The 24,825-nt window shown below is 47.0% G+C and overlaps 1 protein-coding gene across 1 annotated transcript in view; it reads right to left on the reverse strand.

The window, feature by feature from the left end:
* Positions 1-24,825, reverse strand: part of OGA (O-GlcNAcase) — a 194,010-nt gene that overhangs the window by 157,542 nt on the left and 11,643 nt on the right. The window contains exons 4-5 of the mRNA XM_068264825.1: positions 23,719-23,849; positions 20,119-20,290 (exon numbers count right to left, since the gene is read on the reverse strand). Of these exons, the coding sequence (XP_068120926.1) occupies positions 20,119-20,290; positions 23,719-23,849 (303 nt within the window). The remainder of the gene's footprint in view (positions 1-20,118; positions 20,291-23,718; positions 23,850-24,825) is intronic.

Below are 24,825 nucleotides of genomic sequence, written 5' to 3' on the forward strand. Positions count from 1 at the left end.
TTGGTACAGCTGTATGCAATAATAGCCACACCAGTCACACCAAGCCTGAAACAGGTGTCTGCATGTTGGACTGCAGGGCTCTGTAACTGGACCACATGGCTCTAGTGGTACAGGGAAGCCGGTCCAGGTCCTGGGACTTGGTACAGCTGCATGCAATAATAGCCACACCAGTCACACCGAGCCTGAAACAGGTGTCTGCATGTTGGACTGCAGGGCTCTGTAACTGGACCACATGGCTCTAGTGGTACAGGGAAGCCGGTCCAGGTCCTGGGACTTGGTACAGCTGCATGCAATAATAGTCACACCAGTCACACCGAGCCTGAAACAGGTGTCTGCATGTTGGACTGCAGGGCTCTGTAACTGGACCACATGGCTCTAGTGGTACAGGGAAGCCGGTCCAGGTCCTGGGACTTGGTACAGCTGCATGCAATAATAGCCACACCAGTCACACCGAGCCTGAAACGGGGGGGGGGGGGGGGGGGGGGGGAAGGGCTCCTGGATAAAAACAAGCTGCTCCACCTCACTAAATATTGGTGAGCCTGAAACGCCTGCCTGTAAGTTGGACCGCACGGCCCTGTAAATGCAAGGAGTTACTAGTGGTACAGAGCAGCCGATCCAGGTCCCTGGAGTTGGCACAACAGCATGCAATGACAATAGCCTTTCCATTGGTGTGTGACAAAGCAGGCCCAGTCTCAATAATATTATAAATGCAAACATTTGGAGGTTTGTTACTCGATCACGCAACAATAGCTGAACGGATGTGAATGACATTTGGCACACACATAGTACATTACCTGGAATAACATATAGGATACTTTTTATCCCCATAACCAAAAAGTGGGCGGAGACAAATACACATTTCACTAGGAAAATGTAAACTGCAGTCATAATTACACTATTAATGGCAGGGTTCTCAAAATTTGCACAGTTGGTTACTGGGTAACTGGGATTAATATTCAGAAAAGTAGGTGAAGCTTACAACAGCCAATCAAAATACTCCTATTAAACCTACCGGTAATGGAGTTTCTGATAGTTTTCCGGGAAACAGAAGATCCGGTCCCAACTCCCAGATCTGGGAAACAATCAAAGATCAAAAAGGCCCCCGCCCTCCCTCAGTTCATATGAAAGTAAACAGACTAGAAATCACCGCAAATGAAGGAGGAACGAATAGACACCAAAACATGACCAATATCCAATTGCTGTGACCTAAGTCAGAGAAGGTGCCCAGAGAAAAGGGTTATAGATGTTGTCCCGGAAAACGATCAGAAACTCCATTACCGGTAGGTCTAATAGGAGTATTTCTCTAATCGTTATCCGGGACAACAGGAGAGATAGACACTTAATACTAGGGAGGGATAACTGCCTGGAGCACCTTTCTGCCAAACGACTGGTCTTGCTAACACATCCACTCTGTAATGCTTGATAAAATTAGAGGACGTTGACCAAGTTGCCGCTTGACATACCGGTATTTGCTGTATGGCAGCTCCTGCCCTCTCAGCCCAGGATGTGGATAGAGAACGAGTCACATGGCCATTAATATTTGGTGGTACTGGACAATTATTAGCCTGGTAAGCCAATACTATCGGCTGTCTAATCCATCTAGCAATAGTTTGTCTAGATGCCTGCTAACCTTTATTTTTGCCTGAGAATAGGACAAAGAGATTACTGGATCTCCTTAAGTCCCTGGTTTTGGCCAGATATGCTATAGAAGAGCCCGTCTAACATCAAGACAATGGAATTATTTTTCCTTGGCACAAGAAGGATTGGTGTAGAAGGAAGGAAGAATAATTTCCTGGGATCTATGAAATTCCGAAGCATCCTTCGGAAGATAAGCTGGATCTAACCGAAGACGAACACTAATAGCAATCAAAAAAGCCAATTTAAATGAAAGAAGTTTAAGGTCAGTTTTCTTCAATAGGCTCGAAAGGAGATCTCATGAGACTATTGAGAACTAGAGATAAATCCCACTGTGGAAAAACATTCTGCTTAACAGGGGTAGATCTCTGAATAGCTTATAAAAAGTTTTAACCAATTCCTCTTGCGCCAAATGTCTATCTAATAATATAGACAGAGCTGAACATTGTACTTGAATGCTGGGAATACACCATACAATTTTCTGTTGGAATGCATAATTAGATTATTTTCTGTAGAGACTGGTCTTTATCTCTGCTGCATTGTCTTCTGGTTATCTCCTGCTGAGTAGAACTATAGGCCCATACACACGTCGGATTTTTCTGAACGACCCGTCGTTTGAACGTTCCGTCGTTCAGTCGTTCGCACGTCAAATCCGACGTGTGTACAGACTTTCGTTCGGGTGATAAGACTGGTTTCCAGCGATCCGAAACCAGTCTTATCACGCGAACGATAGTCCGTACACACGTCTGATTCCGCGTGCGAACGACTGAACGACGGGACGTTCAATTGACCCGTCGTTCAGAAAAATCCGACGTGTGTATGGGCCTTATGCCTAAGTGCTCGGCAGATAGATGGTAAGATAGATCATTTCCAACATGTTGAACTTTATCTGGCAGGTAAATCTAATGCTGGGAATACACGGGTCGATCCGGCAGCCGATTAGCCGCCGGATTGACCAAAGCCACGTCCCCGCTCATCGATTGCCGCTCGTCCCCGCCGGCGGTTCCTTAGCAGTGCTCGATTCCCTGCCATTGTCCGCCGGCGAGAATCGAGCAGGCGGGGGTCGAGCGCCATGATCGGGCCAGCTGAATATTATCAGCTGGCCGGATCAGCTGCTCGATACACGATACAGAAACGTACCGTGTATCCCCAGCATTACAGAAAATTGTATGGTGTACTGTATTCTCAGCATAATGCTAGGAATACACGGTACGTTTTTGTGCCGTGTAATAGAGCTGCTGATGGCTCAAATTGATAAAATCCGACGTGTCCGATCACCCGCCGGATCGATTCCGTGCTAGATACCGCGGGCAGGACGATGGAAGTAAACGAGGAGAAGATAAGAAGCGCCCGCGGGGACGCACCGGAATCGATCCAGCGGCTCGATTACACGGTACAAAACGTACCTATTATTCCTAGCAAAAGAGTACTGGGAGCTAGCTTCATCTCAAAACCATCCTGAAAATCATCTAGAAGCGAGCTAGTTAGCGTACAATCAAGCCCTTTTTTTTTAATGAGCCATGCGTTACAAAAGGTGCAAAACCGACAATTGTTTCGGGGGCCTCACAGGGTCCCCCTTCTTCAAGGCGTAGTTACGGTAACTACGCCTTGAAGAAGGGGGACCCTGTGAGGCCCCCGAAACAATTGTCGGTTTTGCACCTTTTGTAACGCATGGCTCATTAAAAAAAAGACAACTTTACTTACGGTAACGTCTTTTCCAGTAGTCAAGAGGACAGCACCCCTGGATGAGACCTGTCTCCCTCCCCCACCGTGGACAGGAACTGAAAAAGAAACAATTTGCATAAGCAATAGGCAGCAGTATAAGAGGCAACCACTTACTTCTCTACCTCAGTTTAATAAACAAGATGACACGGACCATAAAAATAATGCTCATACAAACCTTAAATCCTTCCACCCATAAGGGCGGGTTGTAGGGGTGCTGTCCTCTTGACTACTGGAAAAGACGTTACCGTAAGTAAAGTTGTCTTTCCCAGAACGTCATTCGGACAGCACCCCTGGATGAGACGATATACTAGAGATCAGGCTTTAGGGTGGGACTACTGCTTGCAAAACCTTCCTTCCAAAGGACAAATCTGTGCTCGCAGATACATCCAGTCGGTAATGTTTCACGAAGGTGTTTTTACTTGACCAAGTTGCAGCTCTGCATATCTGATCAATAGAAGCGCCTGCCCTCTCTGCCCATGATGTTGAAATGCCTCTTGTGGAATGAGCCTTGATGGAAGAACCTAATGTCTTTCCCTGTGACTGATATGATAAAGCAATTGCCTGTTTGATCCAACGTGCCAAGGTTGTCTTTGAGGCTTTATTTCCTCTTGTCTTGCCTGAAAATAGAACAAAGATCGCATCAGATCTTCTCCAGGACTTGGTTCTTTCCAAATAAGTTAATAAACATCTTCTAACATCCAGAAAATGCAGTCTTTTCTCCTTATCATTTGAGGGGTTATCACAAAAAGAGGGAATGTAGATCTCCTGGTTCCTGTGAAATGAAGAAACCACCTTAGGTAGAAAAGTTGCGTCTGGACGTAATGTTATCCTGTCTTCTGAGATAACACAGTAAGGTTCCCTTATTGATAATGCCTGTAGTTCACTTATTCTCCTTGCTGTAGTTATTGCCAGGAGAAACACGGTCTTCAACGTCAGGAACTTGTTTGAGACCTGAGATAAGGGTTCAAATGGAGTGTCACACAGGCCCTGCAAAACAACATTCAGATCCCAGGAAGGTATTCTTGCCCTAGTTACTTTCTTCCTACTGTTAAGTAAAGTCTCAGAAAGTTCGTCTGAGAAACCCTTGGACTTTAGGATCTTCCACTCAGATTCCAAGCTGAGAGGTGTAGTAAACTCAGATCCGGATGTAAAACTGGGCCCTGGGATATCAGGTCCGGAGTAAGCGGCAAGATTATCGGCTCTGATATTGCTAGAGACTGAAGCAACGTGAACCATGGTCGCTTGGGCCAAAAGGGGGCAATTAGTATGACCCTCGCTCTGTCCTGGATAATCTTCTTTAACACTCGAGAAAGAAGTGGAATTGGCGGAAACGCATACATTCTCAAACTCCCCCAATCTATTGTGAAAGCATCTACCGCCCAAGGGACATCTACTGGATATAGGGCACAAAAGTTCGGGCACTTCGTATTCCCTCTCCTTGCGAATAAGTCCAACTCTGGATTTCCCCACTTCGAAACAATTGTCTGAAATATTTCTGAATTGAGAGACCATTCGTTTTGATCCAGTTTTGTTCGGCTGAGATAATCCGCTACGTCGTTTGACGTCCCCTTTAGGTGAACTGCTGTCAATGACCTGATGTTGTTTTCCGACCAGAACATAATCCTTGCCGTCTGGCTCCACAACTTCTGACTCCTTGTGCCTCCCTGTTTGTTTATAAAAGCCACCACAGACCTGTTGTCGGATCTTATCCTGACATGAGAGTCTTTGATCTGACTGCTGAAGTGTTGTAAGGCTCTCCATACCGCTTCCAGTTCTCTGCTGTTTGATGAATTTGAACTCATCTGTACAGACCACTGTCCTTGTGTTGGAAGGGAATCCAGGTGGGCCCCCCAGCCCCATACACTGGCATCTGTTGTAATTATCTTTTGTTGCGGATAATTCCATAGACGACCTGGGGTTAGATGAGACTGGTTCAACCACCACAAAAGGGACACCCTTATGTTGTGAGGAATGAGGATCTTTTTGTCTAAGACCGCAAGGCTTTTGTTCCATGATCTGAGTATCCATAATTGTAGGAATCTTGCATGGAATTGTCCCCACTGAACTGCAGGAAATGAGGCCGTCAGGATTCCCAGAACTGCCATGGCCTTTCTGAGAGACATAGTCCTTGTTTTCTGAAATGAAAAAACAATGTTTAGAATTGCAGACATTTTCCTACTTGGCAGGTAGAGCTTTTCCTGTCTAGTATCAATGTTAAATCCCAAAAATTCTATAACCTGAGATGGGATCAGGGAAGATTTTTCCCAGTTTATCAGCCAACCAAGATCTTGGAGGAAATCTAGGGCTAAACACATCTGGTGTCTTACTGAATCTGCCGATGGACCCCAAATCAAAAAATCGTCTAAATAACCAACTATGTTAATCTTCTTTAGTCTAAGCTTAACAAGAACCTCAGACATCACCTTGGTAAAGAGCCATGGGGCTGAGGACAGCCCAAAAGGAAGAGCAATAAACTGAAAATGTCTTACCTCCTTCTCTATCTGAACGGCAAATCTCAGGTATTGCTGTGATGTCGGATGTATGGGCAAGTGGAGGTATGCATCCTTTAGATCTAGGGAGGCAAGAAAATCGTTTTTCTGTAAAAGATGAACCACAGATTTTATATTGTCCATCCTGAATCGTCTGTATCTTACACTTTGATTTAGAATCTTTAGGTTCAGAATAAATCGAAATTTTCCCTCTGGTTTCTTTACCAGAAATACTGGTGAATAGTAACCCTTCTCTTTCTGGCACCTTGGTACCTCTCGTATAACCCTCTTCTTTAGAAGAGAAAGAACTTCTGACTGTAAGGCCAGGTCCTTTGTTTGATCCCGTGGGCGGGGAGTAACGCAAAAATTTCGAGGAGGAGGAAGACTGAAGTCGATCTGATAACCCTCTAGAATGATTTTTAGCAACCACTGGTTTGAGAAGTGTGGAAGCCAAACCTCGTAAAAATTTGCAATTCTCCCCCCCACAGGAATCATGGCGTCATTGCTTATCTGGTCTTTTGGCGGGAGTAAAGTTAGGCTTTGACCTCTGAGGCTTGTAGGGAGCCCAGCGTTTGCCTTTGGATGACCTTGGATCCTGCTCTGTTCTGGTAGAGGGACGAAATGGCCGTTTATATTGGAACTGCCTTCTCTTAACAGGAAAGTTCTTTTTTGTATCTGCTGTTCTATCCAGTGTATCATCTAGTTTAGAACCAAAGAGGAGAGCCCCTTCACATGGGACACCACACAGTTTCGATTTGGAAGAATTATCACCATTCCAAGTCTTCACCCATACTCCTCTTCTGGCCGAGTTTACCAAAGCAGTGGTTCTAGCTGTCAGTTTAACTGTATCGTCTGAGGCATCTATCATATAATTTGAGGCATTTAAAACTTTTGGGAAGTCATTGAGTATCTCTTCTCGTGGAACCCCATTAGCGATCTTAGTTTGCATTTCCAATAACCATGTCTTTAATGACCTGCTAACTGCTGTAGAGGCCACCGCTGGCTTAAAGGTCAAGGATGAGGATTCCCATGCTCTGCGTAACAGATTGTCCATCTTTTTATCAATTGGATCCTTTAAATTTCCAAAATCCTCAAATAACAGATCTGTTTTTCTCGACACCCTCGAAAATGATGGGTCCAACCTAGGCGGAGTACCCCAATATAATTGATCCTCGGGAGAAAAAGGGTATCGCTTAGATAAGGATCTCGGCCAGAAGGCCCGTTTCTCAGGGTTAGCCCATTCTTTCTTAATCATACCCTTTAGGGTAGAATGAACTGGGATAAATTGAGACTGAGGATCCGCCAAGGTATTATACATCTCATCCAAGGGTGTCAGAGATTTCTGTTCACTCCTTATGCCCATGGTTTCATACATTTCCATCAATAAATCCTTCATTAAATCTGTGGAAAAGGCAAATTTTGGTCTATCAGCTCTTATTGATTCATCCTCTCCTTCAGATATTTCCTCAAAGTCAGAAATTTCCCCCTCAGACAAATCTGAATCTTCCAAATTATTCTCCTTCCTTTGTCTCTTAGACCCAGGAGGTATCGGCTGAGATACTGTCAATACTGGTGATGTAGGAGTAGGAACGGAAGTCATTGTATCCATTTCAATGCTAGCTCCCTGTAAATCAGAAGGAACAGCTGAAGTAGAAGCAATAGCAGACTCCTTTATCTCCTTTATAGCAGTGGACATTTCCGCCCGCATCCACCCATTAAATCTTTAAATATAACAGGTGATTCGTCCTTAACCACCTTTTCAGTGCAGTACTGACATAACTTTTTAGAAGAGGATGAAGATAAACGATTACTACAAATAGCACATTTTCTCTCAGACTTGCTAGAACCATGCTGACTGGTTTGAGTGGATGATCTCTCAGACTTTTCAGCTTTATCAGTTTTATCAGTCTTGTCATGTTTTTTTGGGCTATAAAAAAAAAACACAAACAAGAAACAATCCATTACTGATGGCTCTCATATACACACATCAAAACAAGCAGGAGTATCCCAGTACTACATCTACTTGCCAGAGAGGGGTCCTGGCCAGACTTAGCAGACTGCAAAGGAGCTGACCCTGAAGCGTCCTCCATGATCACAAACAGCAAGTGAATCATGGACATAGCATCCAGCTATATACATTCCAACCGACCCAGCTGAAACCAATTGTTGCAGCCCCTGCTGCATAATTAATCTAATTAGCCGCACATACCTTTGTGAATCAGCTGCATGCTGATTCGTCCTCACCGCCGCGGCCCCTGCCGCATAATTAATCACAGCCCACGCTGGCTTTGAATCTCTTCAGCGACTTGCGCTGAATCGCTTTCCTCCGCCGCGGCCCCTGCCGCTGCAGACCTCAGATCACGCGGGGACGCCATCGCTCTGACTACTTCCGGGTTACCCGGAAGTGAACTCTTTCCTGCGCGCGCATGTGCGCATAAGTCCGCTGCCACCTACGGAGAAGCCTCCCATACGCTGCAGGACTCCCCACTGCTCCCTGCGCAGCTCCTCTGGGAGTCCTGGACCACGTTGCCCCTGCCTTCAGACACGGATAGCACTCCTGGAGACCTCTCCTCCGTTCCGTCCGGGGACAGGAAACTAAACTGAGGTAGAGAAGTAAGTGGTTGCCTCTTATACTGCTGCCTATTGCTTATGCAAATTGTTTCTTTTTCAGTTCCTGTCCACGGTGGGGGAGGGAGACAGGTCTCATCCAGGGGTGCTGTCCGAATGACGTTCTGGGAAAAAGGGCTTGATTTAAAGGAAAAGCGGTGTGCTGACACATTCTTCTACAGTTCCACTTGAGACATTGCCTATGTCCCTGTGTCAAGCACCCGACTACAATGTTGATGGTGTGCCCTTCAGAACCCTTTTTCTACTAGTTAGCGTACAGACTGTTTCTCGTACTGCAGCAATAGAAGTAAACTTTCCATATTTTCCTATAAATCTTCTGAGTTACTTTTTTTCCTACATTTCATAAGAGTCTCAATGACTTTCTCTGAAAGACCCTTACTTCTCAAAATCACCCTTTCAGGATCCAAGCTGCCAGTTTGAACAACTGAGGGCTGGGATAGCTCAGGGCCCCTGAATGAGAAGGTCCTGTCTTATTGGCAGAGGAAATGGTGGTTTCTCTGACAATCTTAGGAGAGCCGCATACCAAGGCCTTTTTGGCCACATGAGAGCTATCAAGATCATCCTCACTTTTTCCTTTTGCAATTTGACCAGAACCTGAGGAATGAGCATTATCGGGGGAAAGGCATAAAGACTGTATTCCCATGGAAGACTGAGTGCATCCAATCCCAGAGACCCCGGACTTCTGTGCAGACTGAAAAAGCCATCTAATTTCGCATTGTCTGGGGAGGCAAACAGATCTATGTCTGGAACCCCGAACACCTCCGACACAATTTAAAAAACTTCTGGATGGAGTCCCCATTCTGACTGGACAATCTCTTGTCGACTTATAAAATCCACCTCCCAATTCAAAGTCCCCTTTATATGGATGGCAGACAAAGATAGAATCCTGGGTTCTACCCAAGTCAGGATCTGAGGATAGAGAGACACGAGATCCCTCAATATCATCCTGTTTAAACAGATAAGCAACCGTCGTTACATTGTCGGAAAAAAATCAAACCGTGTCTGCCCTCTATCATTAACTGAAATGATAGAGGAGCTTTCTGCACCACCTATAGTTCCCTGAAATTGGATGACTTTCTTCTTACGGCCAAGGGCAAATGCCCCTGTGCATGTTGCCCCAGAGCCGTTGCACCCCAGCCCCATGAGCTGGAATTGTGGCTGTAAACAGACCAAAGACTCATTATCTGCCGAAGGGAGCAGTCCTCGAGTGCCAGCAATTTCCTTACCTCCGCCTGTATTTTTTGAATTGTTTCCGGAGGCAAAAAAGTCTTCCCCACTGGGGAGTTTATCTGATATCCCAGAAAGACAATTTCCTGCACCGGGGATAAAGCAGACTTGGCATAATTTATGAACCATCCCACCTAAGTTAGGATTCGGATCACAATATCCCTGTGTGCCAACACTAATTCTGCTGTGTCCGCAAACACCAGACGGTCGTCTAGATAAGGGACTATTGAAATCCCCTGAAGTCTAAAGGCCCATACACACGTCGGACTTTTGCGAACGATGGGTCGCTTGAACGTCCCGTCGTTCAGTCGTCCGCACGCCAAATCGGCCGTGTGTACAGACTGTCGTTCGGGTGATAAGACTGGTCTTGAGCGATCCTCCTCCGCCTCCAAAACATCTGACATGGTGGAAGACTGTGAAAGGAAACCTGAAGGCCCAGGGAGAGAAGCACTGGAAGGACCCGGTAAGAGTTCCCCAAAAGGAGGAACAAAAGATTCCTTAACCACTTTGTCCTCGACGTAGAACTACGTCAAGGAAGGCACGTGCGCTCCCGCGGCCGATCGGGCACGCGCGCTCCCGGCCACGGATCATTAGCCCAGGAATCAATGAATCGGGCCATGGTGCCCGATCAGATTCCTCTCCCCCGCAGAAAAAGCGACAGCGTCTCTCGGAAGCTTCACTTTTTCTGCCTCCTATGTCCCTTTAAGCCAGTGGTCCTCAAACTAAGGCCCACGGGCCGAATGTGGCTCCCTGAGGCTTTCTTACCGCCCCCCCCCCCCCCCACACACACACACACAAAATGTATTATAGATGCGGTCAGCTACATCTTTAAATATTGGTGGTCCGCATATAGAATGAAGCCAGAAAGCAGTAATTCGCTGGTTTCCAATTAAATTCCACATCAGGTGACACTGTTGTCCAATTGGACTGAAGGTTGTCACCTTAGTATGCATCACTGTCTGGGCCCGCAAAGACTTCTATTTATACTCCTGCCCCCCAGCAGTCTGAAATATGTTGACCCGGCCCTCGACCCCAAAAGTTTGGGGACCCTTGCTCTAAGCGTACATTGTACGCTTAGAGTGACGTCAAGTAAACAAACTCAAGGTTGCCTTCTTGTGGCCAAAAAGAAAAAATAAATCTAAATGTAAAAAAATAAATAAATAAAATTAATACTACACATATTTACTCAAAACAAATACGATTTACATCCCACCCTCCCAAAAATACCCACATAAAATGTTTAATAATAATAAAAAAAAAAAAAACAACACACAAATATTTACCTAAGGGTCTAAACTTTTTAAATATCTATGTAAAGATGAAATATTTCTATTTTTTTTTTTTTATAAGTGTGACGCACACGGTTCCCGAGAAAACCGCACGTGCGCCATTCAAGTCACAAACGGAAGTTTCTTTGCAAACCAACCAAAATGACATTTGTTGGTTTAAAATCCATTTTTTTTCCTCTCCTTCCTGGGCTGCCAGCAAGCCCTGGCAGTTTGGTGTGGAATTTGTCACCTAGCCTTGCTGAGGAGTTATACAGCTCCTCCATCAGAGAATAGGTGGACAGAAGCTAATAAAAAAAGCATTCTCACCCAGACTTGGTGTCTCCTCAGTTCAGTACTTGAATAGAGCCAACCCCAGGGGGTCCCTCAGGATTACCTCAGCTGAGAGATCAGAAAAATCCATCTCCTAGCTGACCTACTGTGACCTCAGGAATACCAATATCCATATTTCCTTCATAATTCCTGGCATAGCAAATCTCTATGCCCATCAAATCTGCACAGGTTGTGGGATTCCGCAGGACGCTGGTTCTGACAGGTTTACGGACCAATCGGACTGCCAGATCTAGCGTAAGACTGTTTTCAAATAACCCTCTAATACCCCAGGGGTCTGATCCCCCAAGTTTGGTATCAACGTTCTTGATAAATTCTGACAAACCTAAAAATGTTACTAGATTTAACATAACTTGTATGGTTTGCAGATTAGCACACCTATCATGATTCAGGTATATTCCTGTGTCTGAGAGGGGCGGGCATATCTCCTGTCCAAAGAGGTGTGTGTGATCCACGCCCCCTAACACCTCCTGCTGGAGTGGGGGCTATAACTACAGAGAGCCCAGAAAGCTCTGGGGGTCCAAGTCCATCATCTGGAATCTTTGTCTATAACATCTGACAGGCCAGCAGGACAAAACCGCCATCTTGGACTTTCAACAAAGATTTGCGATTGCCGCATGGACTACCAATAACGGTATTTGAACTGTATATTAAGACATTCTGTTTCTTTTCATCTCTACTCTCTTTCAATGAAACCAAACTGTTCTAAAGTAAGCTGTATGTAGCTTTAGAATAAAACTAACGATTTTTATCGTTCAGTCTTGTGCCTGTTCTGGTCATCTGATTGCTGCTATAACTATGACTTCACCCCCCTCGTCAATGCCTGCCCTCACCGTGTCTGTCGCCAACCCTGGATGACCAAAACCACTAAACAGTTAAAAAGATGCTTTAGAGCAGCTGAACGGTGCTGGAGGAAAACACAAGTGAGGACTTCATCTTATATAAAATTGCCTTGAACAACTTCAGAAACGCACTCTCTGTGGCAAAAAAGTCCTATTTTTCTTCCCTAATATCCGCCCATTTACACAATCCAAAACGCTTGTTCAGCACCTTCAACTCTGTTCTCCATCCCCCTCCTCCTTCATCTTGCTTATCAGCTGAAGAATTTGCAACATACTTCACTGATAAAATTGACAAAATCAGAAGTGAATTCTCCATGCAGCGCTCAAATCCCACCTCCACACCTCCCATTGACTGTTCTCTAACTGCCTTCTCTCCACTCTATGAACACTCTCTTTCCTCTATAATTGCCAAAGCTAATCTAACCACTTGTTCTTTGGATCCTATTCCCTCCCATTTCATTCCGCAGCTATCCTCATCTCTCTTGCCTGCACTAACAACGCTATTTAACCTGTCCCTCTCCACTGGCATCTTTCCGTCCCCACTCAAAAAAGCTGTTGTGACACCACTACTTAAAAAACCTTCTCTAGATCCTACCACACTTGCCAACTAACGCCCAGTGTCACTTCTCCCATTTGCATCCAAACTACTTGAACGCCATATACATGCAGAATTAAGCCATTATTTATCTGCTAACTCCCTACTTGATCAGTTCCAGTCTGGCTTTCGTTCTAACCACTCCACGGAAACAGCCCTTACCAAAGTGGCCAATGACCTTCTTACAGTCAAATCCAAAGGTCACTTCTCCATACTCATCCTTCTTGACCTGTCATCAGCATTTGATACTGTCGACCACACCTTACTCCTACAAATACTTTCAAATGTAGGAATAAAGGGCCTTGCTCTCACATGGTTATCTTCCTACCTCTCTGGAAGGTCCTTCACAGTCTCCTACTCAGATCAGATCTCTTCTCCTCATGCTTTGTCTGTCGGGGTTCCCCAAGGCTCTGTCCTTGGGTCCCCTCCTCTTTTCCATCTACATGCACGGTCTTGGTGACTTAATCAACTCATTCGGGTTTCAATACCACCTCTATGCAGACGATACACAACTGTACCTCTCTGCCCCAGACCTTAACTCCCTCCTTAAACGTGTTCCTGACTGCTTGTCTGCTATATCCTCCTTCATGTCCTCTCGCTTCCTAAAACTTAATATGAGTAAAACAGAACTGTGACGCCATCGATATGACATATCGAATGCGTCATGGAGTTACGAACGCCAGTTCTTCGCAAACCAACCAAACCGACAGTTGTTGGTTTAAAATCCCCTTATTTTTTTTTCTCTTACTCTCTGGCTGCTAACAAACCCTGGCTCTTTGGTAGCTTCTAATTACAAAACCTTGCACCTACATGGGACCGGGTGTTTCCTGGCCTTATGTGGCCCCCTAGAGAGTTTATAAGCTCATCCATCAGATGACGGGTAGATATCAGTGACAGAAGCTCATAAATTGCAGCTTTCTCCAGTCTGATCGGCCCCAGTCTCAGCAGGTGATCTGACACCTAGGCTGCTGCCTGAGCTTCAAAAGACTTCTGACCTTAGGAAAACCTGCTGTGACCTCAGGATTCCCAATATTCATTTGTTCTCCATATTTTCTTCATAATTCCTGGCATAGCAGATCTCCCTGCCCATGAAATCTGCACAGGTTGTGGGATTCCACAGGGCGCTGGTTCTGACAGGTTTACGGACCAAGCGGACTGCCAGATCTAGCGTAAGATTGTTTTAAAATAACCCTCTAATACCCCAGGGGTCTGATTCCCCAAGTTTGGTATCAACGTTCTTGATAAATTCTGACAAACCTAAAAATGTTACTAGATTTAACATAACTTGTATGGTTTGCAGATGAGCACACTTATCATGAGTCAGGTATATTTTGTGTTCATGCAAGGGGCGGGAAGATCTCCTGTTTCAAAGAGGTGTGTGATCCACGCCCCCTAACCCCTCCTTGCTGGAGTGGGGGCTATAACCACAGAGAGCCCAGAAAGCTCTGCATCCTTTACCTTCAATCTGATGCCTAGTAACATCCTGGCAGCCCGCAGGGACACGGGTCAAAACCTCCATCTTGGAACCATTTCTAACAAAGGCTTGTTGGCGCATGGCAACCGCCATTTTGGGACTTTACGTCAAAGACTTACGATTGCCGCATGGACTACCGATAACGGTATTTGAACTGTATATTCGGACATTCTGTTTCTTTTCATCGCTTCTCTGTCAAATCAATCTGTTCTAAAATAAGCTGTGTGTATGTAGTTTAGAAATAAACTAACGATTTTTATCGTTCAGTCGTGTGCCTTTTCTGGTCATCTGATTGCTGCTATAACGAATCTACCCTCTGAAGAGTCAGTCATAGTATCGCATTGTTTAATAACTTGCTTATAAATTGTTGATTTGCTAGCTAGGTTGTAAATAACCGTTTCTTCCTTCTAGGATTAGCTAGTACTAGATTTCCTGTGTGAAATCGAAAACTTTCGTTTCTCGATTGTAAATACAATTCGAGATCGCATCATATAGGGACCCAGTAACCTTTCAACGTCACATTGCTCACAGTCTTTAAGCCGTCGGAAGTGACTATACCCCAAACGGTGACTGGAGCATGTCGAACGTGATTGGGCTGGCTACCGTATTATGATAGCAGGAGTCTCTTTCCTCCCTGAACTGGAAGAGTGGTGGCAGTGTATTTACCAGATTTCCAGCGCGAAATCGATATTTTTAGTTTACCGATTGTATATACAATCAGAATTGTACATGTATGGGCACCTCCAACCAATCGTAACAGTTTACTACGCACACACTGAATTTGCCTCCAGCAGTCTCTAGTGCATGAGACCTGCATGGCAACAGTGGCCTAGTAATACGGGATTGGTGGAGGTTTGTCCCATTACATATTGTCGGCAGCTGCGCGACCAATCTTTATTGTCAGTCTGTTCACCGTACTTCCTGCGTATGCTAACGGGAGCAGATTAGACGGGATTGGCACGCTCTGTCGCCCTTTTCTTTCTTACCTCTGACGATCCAGCAACCGGTCTCGTTGTCCATCTGCACCCGTACTTCCTGCGTACGCTAACGGGAGCAGATCTCGACGGGATCGCGGGGCTGGATTGTCACAAGAACTAATAGTTTTTCCACCGTCTCTGTCCACCTCCCTGCCTGAAGTAACAATAAATGTTAATAACACTCCCATAACTTCAGTTCCCAAAGCTTGGTGCTTGGGGATGATATTCGACTTATCTCTCTCTTTTATTCCTCATGTCCACTCCATAACCAGCACCTGCTATCTCCAACTCAAAAACATATCTCGCATCCGTCCCTTTCTCACTCAAGACACAACTAAAATGTTAATACATGCTCTCATAATTTCTCGTCTGGACTACTGCAACGTACTACTTTGTGGACTACCGTCTAACAAACTGGCCCCGCTCCAGTTGGTACTGAACTCAGCTGCTCGTCTCATTCATCTTTCTTCTCGATCTTCCTCTGCCGACCCTCTTTGGCCTGGTGCACACCAGAGGAGTTTTTCTGAGCGTTTTGAGTTTTTAAATCTGCTGCTAATGTTATCCTATGTGTCTGTGCACACTGGAGCAATGAGGTTTTGTAAAAAACCCCATAGCATTACATTGGGAAGAGCTTTTAGAGGTTTCAAACGCTCTTCCCAATGTAATGCTATGGGTTTTTTTACAAAACCTCATTGCTCCAGTGTGCATAGACACATAGGATAACATTAGCAGCAGATTTAAAAACTCAAAACGCTCAGAAAAACTCCTCTGGTGTGCACCAGGCCTTTGTCAAGCTCTTCACTGGCTGCAAATTAACCAGAGGATTCAGTTCAAACTCCTAACCCTAACCCACAAAGCTCTCCACAATCTCTCTCCCCGGGACATATCCTCACTAGTCTCCAGATACAAACCTAATCGCAATCTCAGATCTGCACATGATCTTCTGTTGTCCTCCCCTAGAATTAACTCCTCACATTCACGTTTACAAGACTTCGCACGCGCTTCACCCCTCCCCTGGAATGCCCTCCGACAACACATCCGTCACTCGCCAACCTTTGTTACCTTTAAACGCTCTCTAAAACACACACTTGTTCTGACAAGCATATGCTCTACCTTAGGCCACTTACCTTTGTACTAAGACCAAATTGCACTCCTACTAGGTATCCTAAAACACACTGCCTTTATATATTTGCTGCATGCTACCTCTCCTCCTGTCCCCCCCCCCATTCCCTTTAGATTGTAAGCTCGCAAGGGCAGGGCTCTCTCCCCCTTTTGTGTCTTCGTAATCATTATACATTTTATTCATCATGTTAATTTTATCACTGTCATTACCAATTCTATAATTTGTATCATTCTTTGTATTTTGTCACTAATTATGTATCTTGTATATTAGTGTACACCATTGTCTGTATTATTATGTACCCCATGTTTGTTTCTTACTTTGTACAGCGCCACGGAATATGTTGGCGCTTTATAAATCAATAATAATAATATTAATAAATAATAACGAATCTGCCCTCTGAAGAGTCAGTCATACATCCGCATTGTTTTAGGATTTTCTCTATAAATTGTTGATTTGCTAGCTAGGTTGTAAATAACCGTTTCTTCCTTCTAGGATTAGCTAGTATCCGATTTCCTGTGCGAAAAACAAACTTTAGTTTTCTCGATTGGATACAACCGAGATTGCATCATATATGGACCCAGTAACCCTTCTTTGACGTCGCATTGCTCACAGTCTTTAAGCCGTCGGAAGTGACTATTCCCCAAACGGTGACTGGAGCATGTTGAACGTGATTGGTTGGCTACCGTATTATGATAGCGGGAGTCTCTTTCCTCCCTACAGAACACGAGAGAGTGGTGGCAGTGTATTTACCCGATTTCCAGCGCGAAATCGATATTTTTAGTTTACAGGTTGTATATACAATCAGAATTGTACATGTATGGGCACCTCCAACCAATCTTAAAGAGACTTTGAAGCGAGAAAAAAAATCTCGCTTCAGAGCTCATAGTTAGCAGGGGCATGTGTGCCCCTGCTAAACCGCCGCTATCCCGCAGCTTAACGGGGGTCCCTTTCCCCCCCTAAATCCCCACCGTAAAGCGGGGGAGCGCTTCCGCATTGGGGCAGGGCTAACCGCCGCAGCCCTCCCTCCAGTCGCGTCTATCAGACGCACATCGCCGCCTCTCCCCCGCCCCTCTCAGTGAAGGAAGACTGAGAGGGGCGGGGGAGAGGCGGAGATAAGCATCTGACAGACGCGCGTGGGGCAGGGCTGCGGCGGTTAGCCCTGCCCCAATGCGGAAGCGCTCCCCCGCTTTACGGTGGGGATTTGGGGGTGAAGGGACCCCCGTTAAGCCGCGGGATAACGGCGGTTTAGCAGGGGCACACATGCCCCTGCTAACTCTGAGGTCTGAAGCGAGATTTATTCTCACTTCAGAGTCTCTTTAACCGTTTACTACGCACACAGTGAATTTGCCTCCAGCAGTCTCTAGTGCATGAGACATGCATGGCAACAGTGGCCTAGTAATACGGGATTGGTGAGGGACTGTCCCATTACATATTGTCGGCAGCTGCGCGACCAATCTTTATTGTCAGTCTGTTCACCGTACTTCCTGCGTATGCTAACGGGAGCCGATTAGACGGGATTGGCACGCTCTGTCGCCTTAACCTTTCTTACACCCTCTGACGATCCAGCAACCGGTCTTCGTTGTCCGTCTGCGCCCGTACTTCCTGCGTACGCTAACGGGAGCAGATCTCGACGGGATCGCAGGGCTGGATTGTCACAATAAACTTGTAAATAGTGATGGATGCAAGACGGAAAAAATGCTCTTTTATTTCCAAATAAAATATTGTCGCCATACACTGTGATAGGGACATAATTTAAACGGTGTAATAACCGGGACAAATGGGCAAATACAATACGTGGGTTTTAATTATGGAGGCATGTATAATGTTAAAACTATAATGGCCGAAAACTGAGAAATAATGAATTTTTTCAGTTTTTTTCTTATTCTTACTGTTGAAATGCATTTACAGTAAGGTAGCTCTTAGCAAAATGTACCACCCAAAGAAAGCCTAATTGGTGGCGGAAAAAACAAGATATCGATCAGTTAATTGTGATAAGTAGTGATAAAGTTATAGGCTAATGAATGGGAGGTAAACAATGCTCGAATGCATAAAGTGAAAACAACCGAGGGCTTAACCACCTTAGCGGTATGGACGAGCTCAGCTCGTCCATTACCGCCAGAGGGTGCCGCTCAGGCCCTGCTGGGCCGATTTAGATGAAATAAAGTGCAGCACACGCAGCCGGCACTTTGCCAGCTGCGTGCGCTGCCTAATCGCCGCCGCTCTGCGGCGATCCGCCGCGAGCAGCGGCGAAAGAGGGTCCCCCCAGCCGCCTGAGCCCTGCGCAGCCGGAACAAATAGTTCCGGCCAGCGCTAAGGGCTGGATCGGAGGCGGCTGACGTCAGGACGTCGGCTGACGTCCATGACGTCAGGACGTCGGCTGACGTCCATGACGTCACTCCGCTCGTCGCCATGGCGACGAAGTAAGCAAAACACGGAAGGCCGCTCATTGCGGCCTTCCGTGTTACTTTTGGCCGCCGGAGGCGATCAGAAGAACGCCTCCGGAGCGCCATCTAGTGGGCTTTCATGCAGCCAACTTTCAGTTGGCTGCATGAAATAGTTTTTTTTTTTATTTAAAAAAACCCCTCCCGCAGCCACCCTGGCGATCTCAATAGAACGCCAGGGTGGTTAAATCTATCTAAAGTATCCTGCATATTCTTATTTACAGAGACCATAACCTCCTTTAGAATATTAGAACTTTCTGAAGCTATTAATGCATCTATACAAGATTGACATGCATTTTAGGGGCTTCACAGGGAATCTTAATATTACAGAAACCACATGTCATATTTCTTTTCAGGAGCTGGTACTGTAGTCCTGGGCTCAGTTTTAGCCTGAAACAAAAACACACAGAAAAAAGCTTTTCTGAGCCCATATGTTCTATAAACATAACACAGCTAATAATCCTCCTGCTGGAGAACTTACCACCCCAGAAGCCGATGTTTGTGGCTGTGAGAGGCTGGAAGACTTTGCTGCCGCTGCTTGAGCCTCCATTGCCCTTCTGTGGCTGCCAGCAGGATCTGTTGGCTGTATACTAGGAGGACGCCAAGAACACGCTCTCTCCTTTCTCCTGGCCCTCCGCAATAGTCCTCCCCTTCCACCACTCAATACGTGTGATGTCAGCGCGAACGCACCGCCCTCTAGCGCCTGACGTCACTGCCGGACAAACATGCTGGCAAGAGGCGTCCTGGGAGGAAGCGGGTGAAGGGATCCACACCAACTCTTTTGGCGCTTGTGCCCCACACAGAGAGGGGTCCCTTAGCAATGCCTCCGCTGGATATGCCAACATCGGGAGACCCCTCTGGGAGAAAAACCTCACCCTCTGGCAAGGCACTAAAATAAAAAAATGGGAGCCGCTTTTTTGAAGGTGTTTCCTGGAGGGAAACAGATGAAGTTAGGAGTGAGGGGGGGGGGGGGGGGGACTTAATGTTTCTTGATTGTTTCCCAGATCCGGGAGTGGGACCGGATCTCCTGTTGTCCCGGATAACGATTAGAGAAATTCACCTACTGATTTTCAAGGGGAATATTTAAATGCTGCCGTTCTTGCGCTGTTAATGGCACAGGCCTCAAACCACAAAGCTCACAAACTAGGTCATTGAGTAATTGTGTGTTAGGGTTATAAAAAGTGGGCGGAGCCAACAACAGCCAAATACATACCCGGGCAACGCCGGGACATTAGCTAGTAGAATATAAATAAACCAATTTCTTGCAACAAACCAGGAGCCCACTCAGCACTACACCACGGGGGATCCACGAATAAGCTGCATGTAGCACTTCAACGTGTACTCACCTGTAGGACAGAATAAAAAGGTCTCTGGTTCCCCCAAGTACTGAAAGATCTCATTGGTTATGGAAACTTGTGCATGAGCGAATGAGCTGAACACCTCCTTGTCTGCGGCACACATGTTATGGTCAATGTCATCAAACAGGAGTGCAAAAGACTTGCAACCAAACTGTGTTACCTAAAGAAAAAAAACAGAGAACTCAGTGACTACCACAGCACTTCTCTACAAGCCAGGCCCCTGTACCCTGCCTGGTGCACAGACTGCCCACAGCTCCCCATCACCCTGCAGCAGTAACTATACACAGGGCAGCCATTACTATAACACACACACAGCACTTCTCTACAAGCCAGGCCCCTGTACCCTGCCTGGTGCACAGACTGCCCACAGCTCCCCATCACCCTGCAGCAGTAACTATACACAGGGCAGCCATTACTATAAACACACACACAGCACTTCTCTACAAGCCAGGCCCCTGTACCCTGCCTGGTGCACAGACTGCCCACAGCTCCCCATCACCCTGCAGCAGTAACTATACACAGGGCAGCCATTACTATAACACACACACAGCACTTCTCTACAAGCCAGGTCCCTGTACCCTGCCTGGTGCACAGACTGCCCACAGCTCCCCATCACCCTGCAGCAGTAACTATACACAGGGCAGCCATTACTATAACACACACACAGCACTTCTCTACAAGCCAGGCACCTGTACCCTGCCTGGTGCACAGACTGCCCACAGCTCCCCATCACCCTGCAGCAGTAACTATACACAGGGCAGCCATTACTATAACACACACACACACACACACACAGCACTTCTCTACAAGCCAGGCACCTGTACCCTGCCTGGTGCACAGACTGCCCACAGCTCCCCATCACCCTGCAGCAGTAACTATACACAGGGCAGCCATTACTATAACACACACACAGCACTTCCCTACAAGCCAGACACATGTACCCTGCCTGGTGCACAGACTGCCCACAGCTCCCCATCACCCTGCAGCAGTAACACTACACAGGGCAGCCATTACTATAACACACACACAGCACTTCCCTACAAGCCAGACACATGTACCCTGCCTGGTGCACAGACTGCCCACAGCTCCCCATCACCCTGCAGCAGTAACACTACACAGGGCAGCCATTACTATAACACACACACAGCACTTCCCTACAAGCCAGACACCTGTACCCTGCCTGGTGCACAGACTGCCCACAGCTCCCCATCACCCTGCAGCAGTAACTATACACAGGGCAGCCATTACTATAACACACACACAGCACTTCTCTACAAGCCAGGCACCTGTACCCTGCCTGGTGCACAGACTGCACACAGCTCCCCATCACCCTGCAGCAGTAACTATACACAGGGCAGTCATTACTATAACACACACACACACACACACACACACACACACACACACACACACACACACACACACACACTTCTCTACAAGCTAGACACCTATACCCTGCCTGGTGCACAGACTGCACACAGCTCCCCATCACCCTGCAGCAGTAACACTACACAGGGCAGCCATTACTAACACACACACACACACAGCACTTCCCTACAAGCCAGGCCCCTGTACCCTGCCTGGTGCACAGACTGCCCACAGCTCCCCATCACCCTGCAGCAGTAACTATACACAGGGCAGCCATTACTATAACACACACACACCACTTCTCTACAAGCCAGGCACCTGTACCCTGCCTGGTGCACAGACTGCCCACAGCTCCCCATCACCCTGCAGCAGTAACTATACACAGGGCAGCCATTACTATACCACACACACACAGCACTTCTCTACAAGCCAGACACCTGTACCCTGCCTGGTGCACAGACTGCCCACAGCTCCCCATCACCCTGCAGCAGTAACTATACACAGGGCAGCCATTACTATAACACACACACAGCACTTCTCTACAAGCCAGACACCTGTACCCTGCCTGGTGCACAGACTGCCCACAGCTCCCCATCACCCTGCAGCAGTAACTATACACAGGGCAGCCATTACTATAACACACACACAGCACTTCTCTACAAGCCAGGCCCCTGTACCCTGCCTGGTGCACAGACTGCACACAGCTCCCCATCACCCTGCAGCAGTAACTATGCACAGGGCAGCCATTACTATAACACACACACAGCACTTCCCTACAAGCCAGGCCCCTGTACCCTGCCTGGTGCACAGACTGCCCACAGCTCCCCATCACCCTGCAGCAGTAACTATACACAGGGCAGCCATTACTATAACACACACACACACAGCACTTCCCTACAAGCCAGGCCCCTGTACCCTGCCTGGTGCACAGACTGCCCACAGCTCCCCATCACCCTGCAGCAGTAACACTACACAGGGCAGCCATTACTATAACACACACACACACACACAGCACTTCCCTACAAGCCAGGTCCCTGTACCCTGCCTGGTGCACAGACTGCCCACAGCTCCCAATCACCCTGCAGCAGTAACTATACACAGGGCAGCCATTACTATAACACACACACACCACTTCCCTACAAGCCAGGCCCCTGTACCCTGCCTGGTGCACAGACTGCCCACAGCTCCCCATCACCCTGCAGCAGTAACTATACACAGGGCAGCCATTACTATAACACACACACACCACTTCCCTACAAGCCAGGCACCTGTACCCTGCCTGGTGCACAGACTGCCCACAGCTCCCAATCACCCTGCAGCAGTAACTATACACAGGGCAGCCATTACTATAACACACACACAGCACTTCCCTACAAGCCAGGCCCCTGTACCCTGCCTGGTGCACAGACTGCCCACAGCTCCCCATCACCCTGCAGCAGTAACTATACACAGGGCAGCCATTACTATAACACACACACACACAGCACTTCTCTACAAGCCAGGCCCCTGTACCCTGCCTGGTGCACAGACTGCACACAGCTCCCCATCACCCTGCAGCAGTAACTATACACAGGGCAGCCATTACTATAAACACACACACACCACTTCTCTACAAGCTAGACACCTATACCCTGCCTGGTGCACAGACTGCCCACAGCTCCCAATCACCCTGCAGCAGTAACTATACACAGGGCAGCCATTACTATAACACACACACACACACACACACACACAAACACAGCACTTACCTACAAGCCAGACACCTGTACCCTGCCTGGTGCACAGACTGCACACAATGTCCCATCACCCTGTAACACTAATTAGCTACACAGGGCAGGCATAGCCAACCAATGTGTGTGGTGGAGAGATTTATAGATGCAGAGATTGCCAGCAGCATAATCCAGCCACTGCAACTGGAAAACAGGCTTTTTTTCAATAAATCTTTATTGAACTGTCTGAGAATGTAAACAGAGACTCTACTCCTGTTGAAGGCTGGGCAATGCCTACATGAAATGGAGGTTTCATCTTTAGATAAGAGGCTGCATATACTATACTCTATTATTGAAGAGCAGGCAGTTACAATATGGCCTTACATAAGCAGTACACTTGGTATGCAGGCCTGACTCTTGGTGGTCTCTACTTGTGCAGAGTGGGGGTCCGAGTGTTTGCGATCGGAAGACCACATTCAGATTTTGGACAGGCAGGAGGCAATAGACGTACCTGGTCTAATTTGCGTTTTAGCGTTGACACCTCCTTTTGGTTGGAGAAGGTAATGTCCAGGCCGGGAGAAATGGCATATACAAACTCAATCCCAAATTCCTGAGCAGCAGAGATCAAAGTCATGAGCTGATCTGTAGAAACAAATCAATATGGAGTTATAACAAAAGCCTAGTCATTCCACCAGAGCTGCCATACAGAGGAACACAAGGGAAACACTAGGAAGCAGAAGGTCAGCTGTCACCCACAGCAACCAATGGAAAGCATTCACAGCGGGAACCAGACTGGTCACTGATCAGCTGATCCATTCTCCTACTGCCAGTTAGCATTTGTAAAGTGCACAGGACAGAAGGAGATCCCAGAGAAATGCACCCTGTATGTATTTAGAGAGAAGAGCAGGTCAATTCCCCCTCATCTGTAAGTAACCACAAGTTGTAATTTGATCTCTCATCTGTATCAGCACAGAAATTCAGCAGACACAGCTAATTTCTAAACACTCCGACTCCACAGCCCGGCTTATAGCAAACCTACGATGCAGCTCTGGGGCCCTCTGGCATTTTGCATGGATTACATAAAATCTATTTCAAAATGGTAATTTAGAATCATTCTGATGAGGTCACATGTACATCATTTCATGACCTGGACACGCAGCAATCCATCATTATCCAGGTGCCTTCTATGGCTTCTTAGCAGTCCATTTTTCTGTGTGTAGGGGGAGGGGCACACGTGTGCTGTGTACAGTATGTGGGCGTGTCTGTGTGTAGGGGAGGGGCACACGTGTGCTGTGTACAGTATGTGGGCGTGTCTGTGTGTAGGGGAGGGGCACACATGTGCTGTGTACAGTATGTGGGCGTGTCTGTGTAGGGGAGGGGCACACGTGTGCTGTGTACAGTATGGGGGCGTGTCTGTGTGTAGGGGAGGGGCGCACGTGTGTTGTGTACAGTATGTGGGCGTGTCAGTGTGTGGGGGAGGGGCGCACGTGTGCTGTGTACAGTATGTGGGCATGCCTGTGTATAGGGGAGGGGCGCACGTGTGCTGTGTACAGTATGTTAGCGTGTCTGTGTAGGGGAGGGGCACACGTGTGCTGTGTACAGTATGTGGGCATGTCTG

The sequence above is a fragment of the Hyperolius riggenbachi genome, unplaced genomic scaffold (assembly GCF_040937935.1).
Source record: "Hyperolius riggenbachi isolate aHypRig1 unplaced genomic scaffold, aHypRig1.pri scaffold_171, whole genome shotgun sequence".
Lineage (NCBI taxonomy): Eukaryota > Metazoa > Chordata > Amphibia > Anura > Hyperoliidae > Hyperolius > Hyperolius riggenbachi.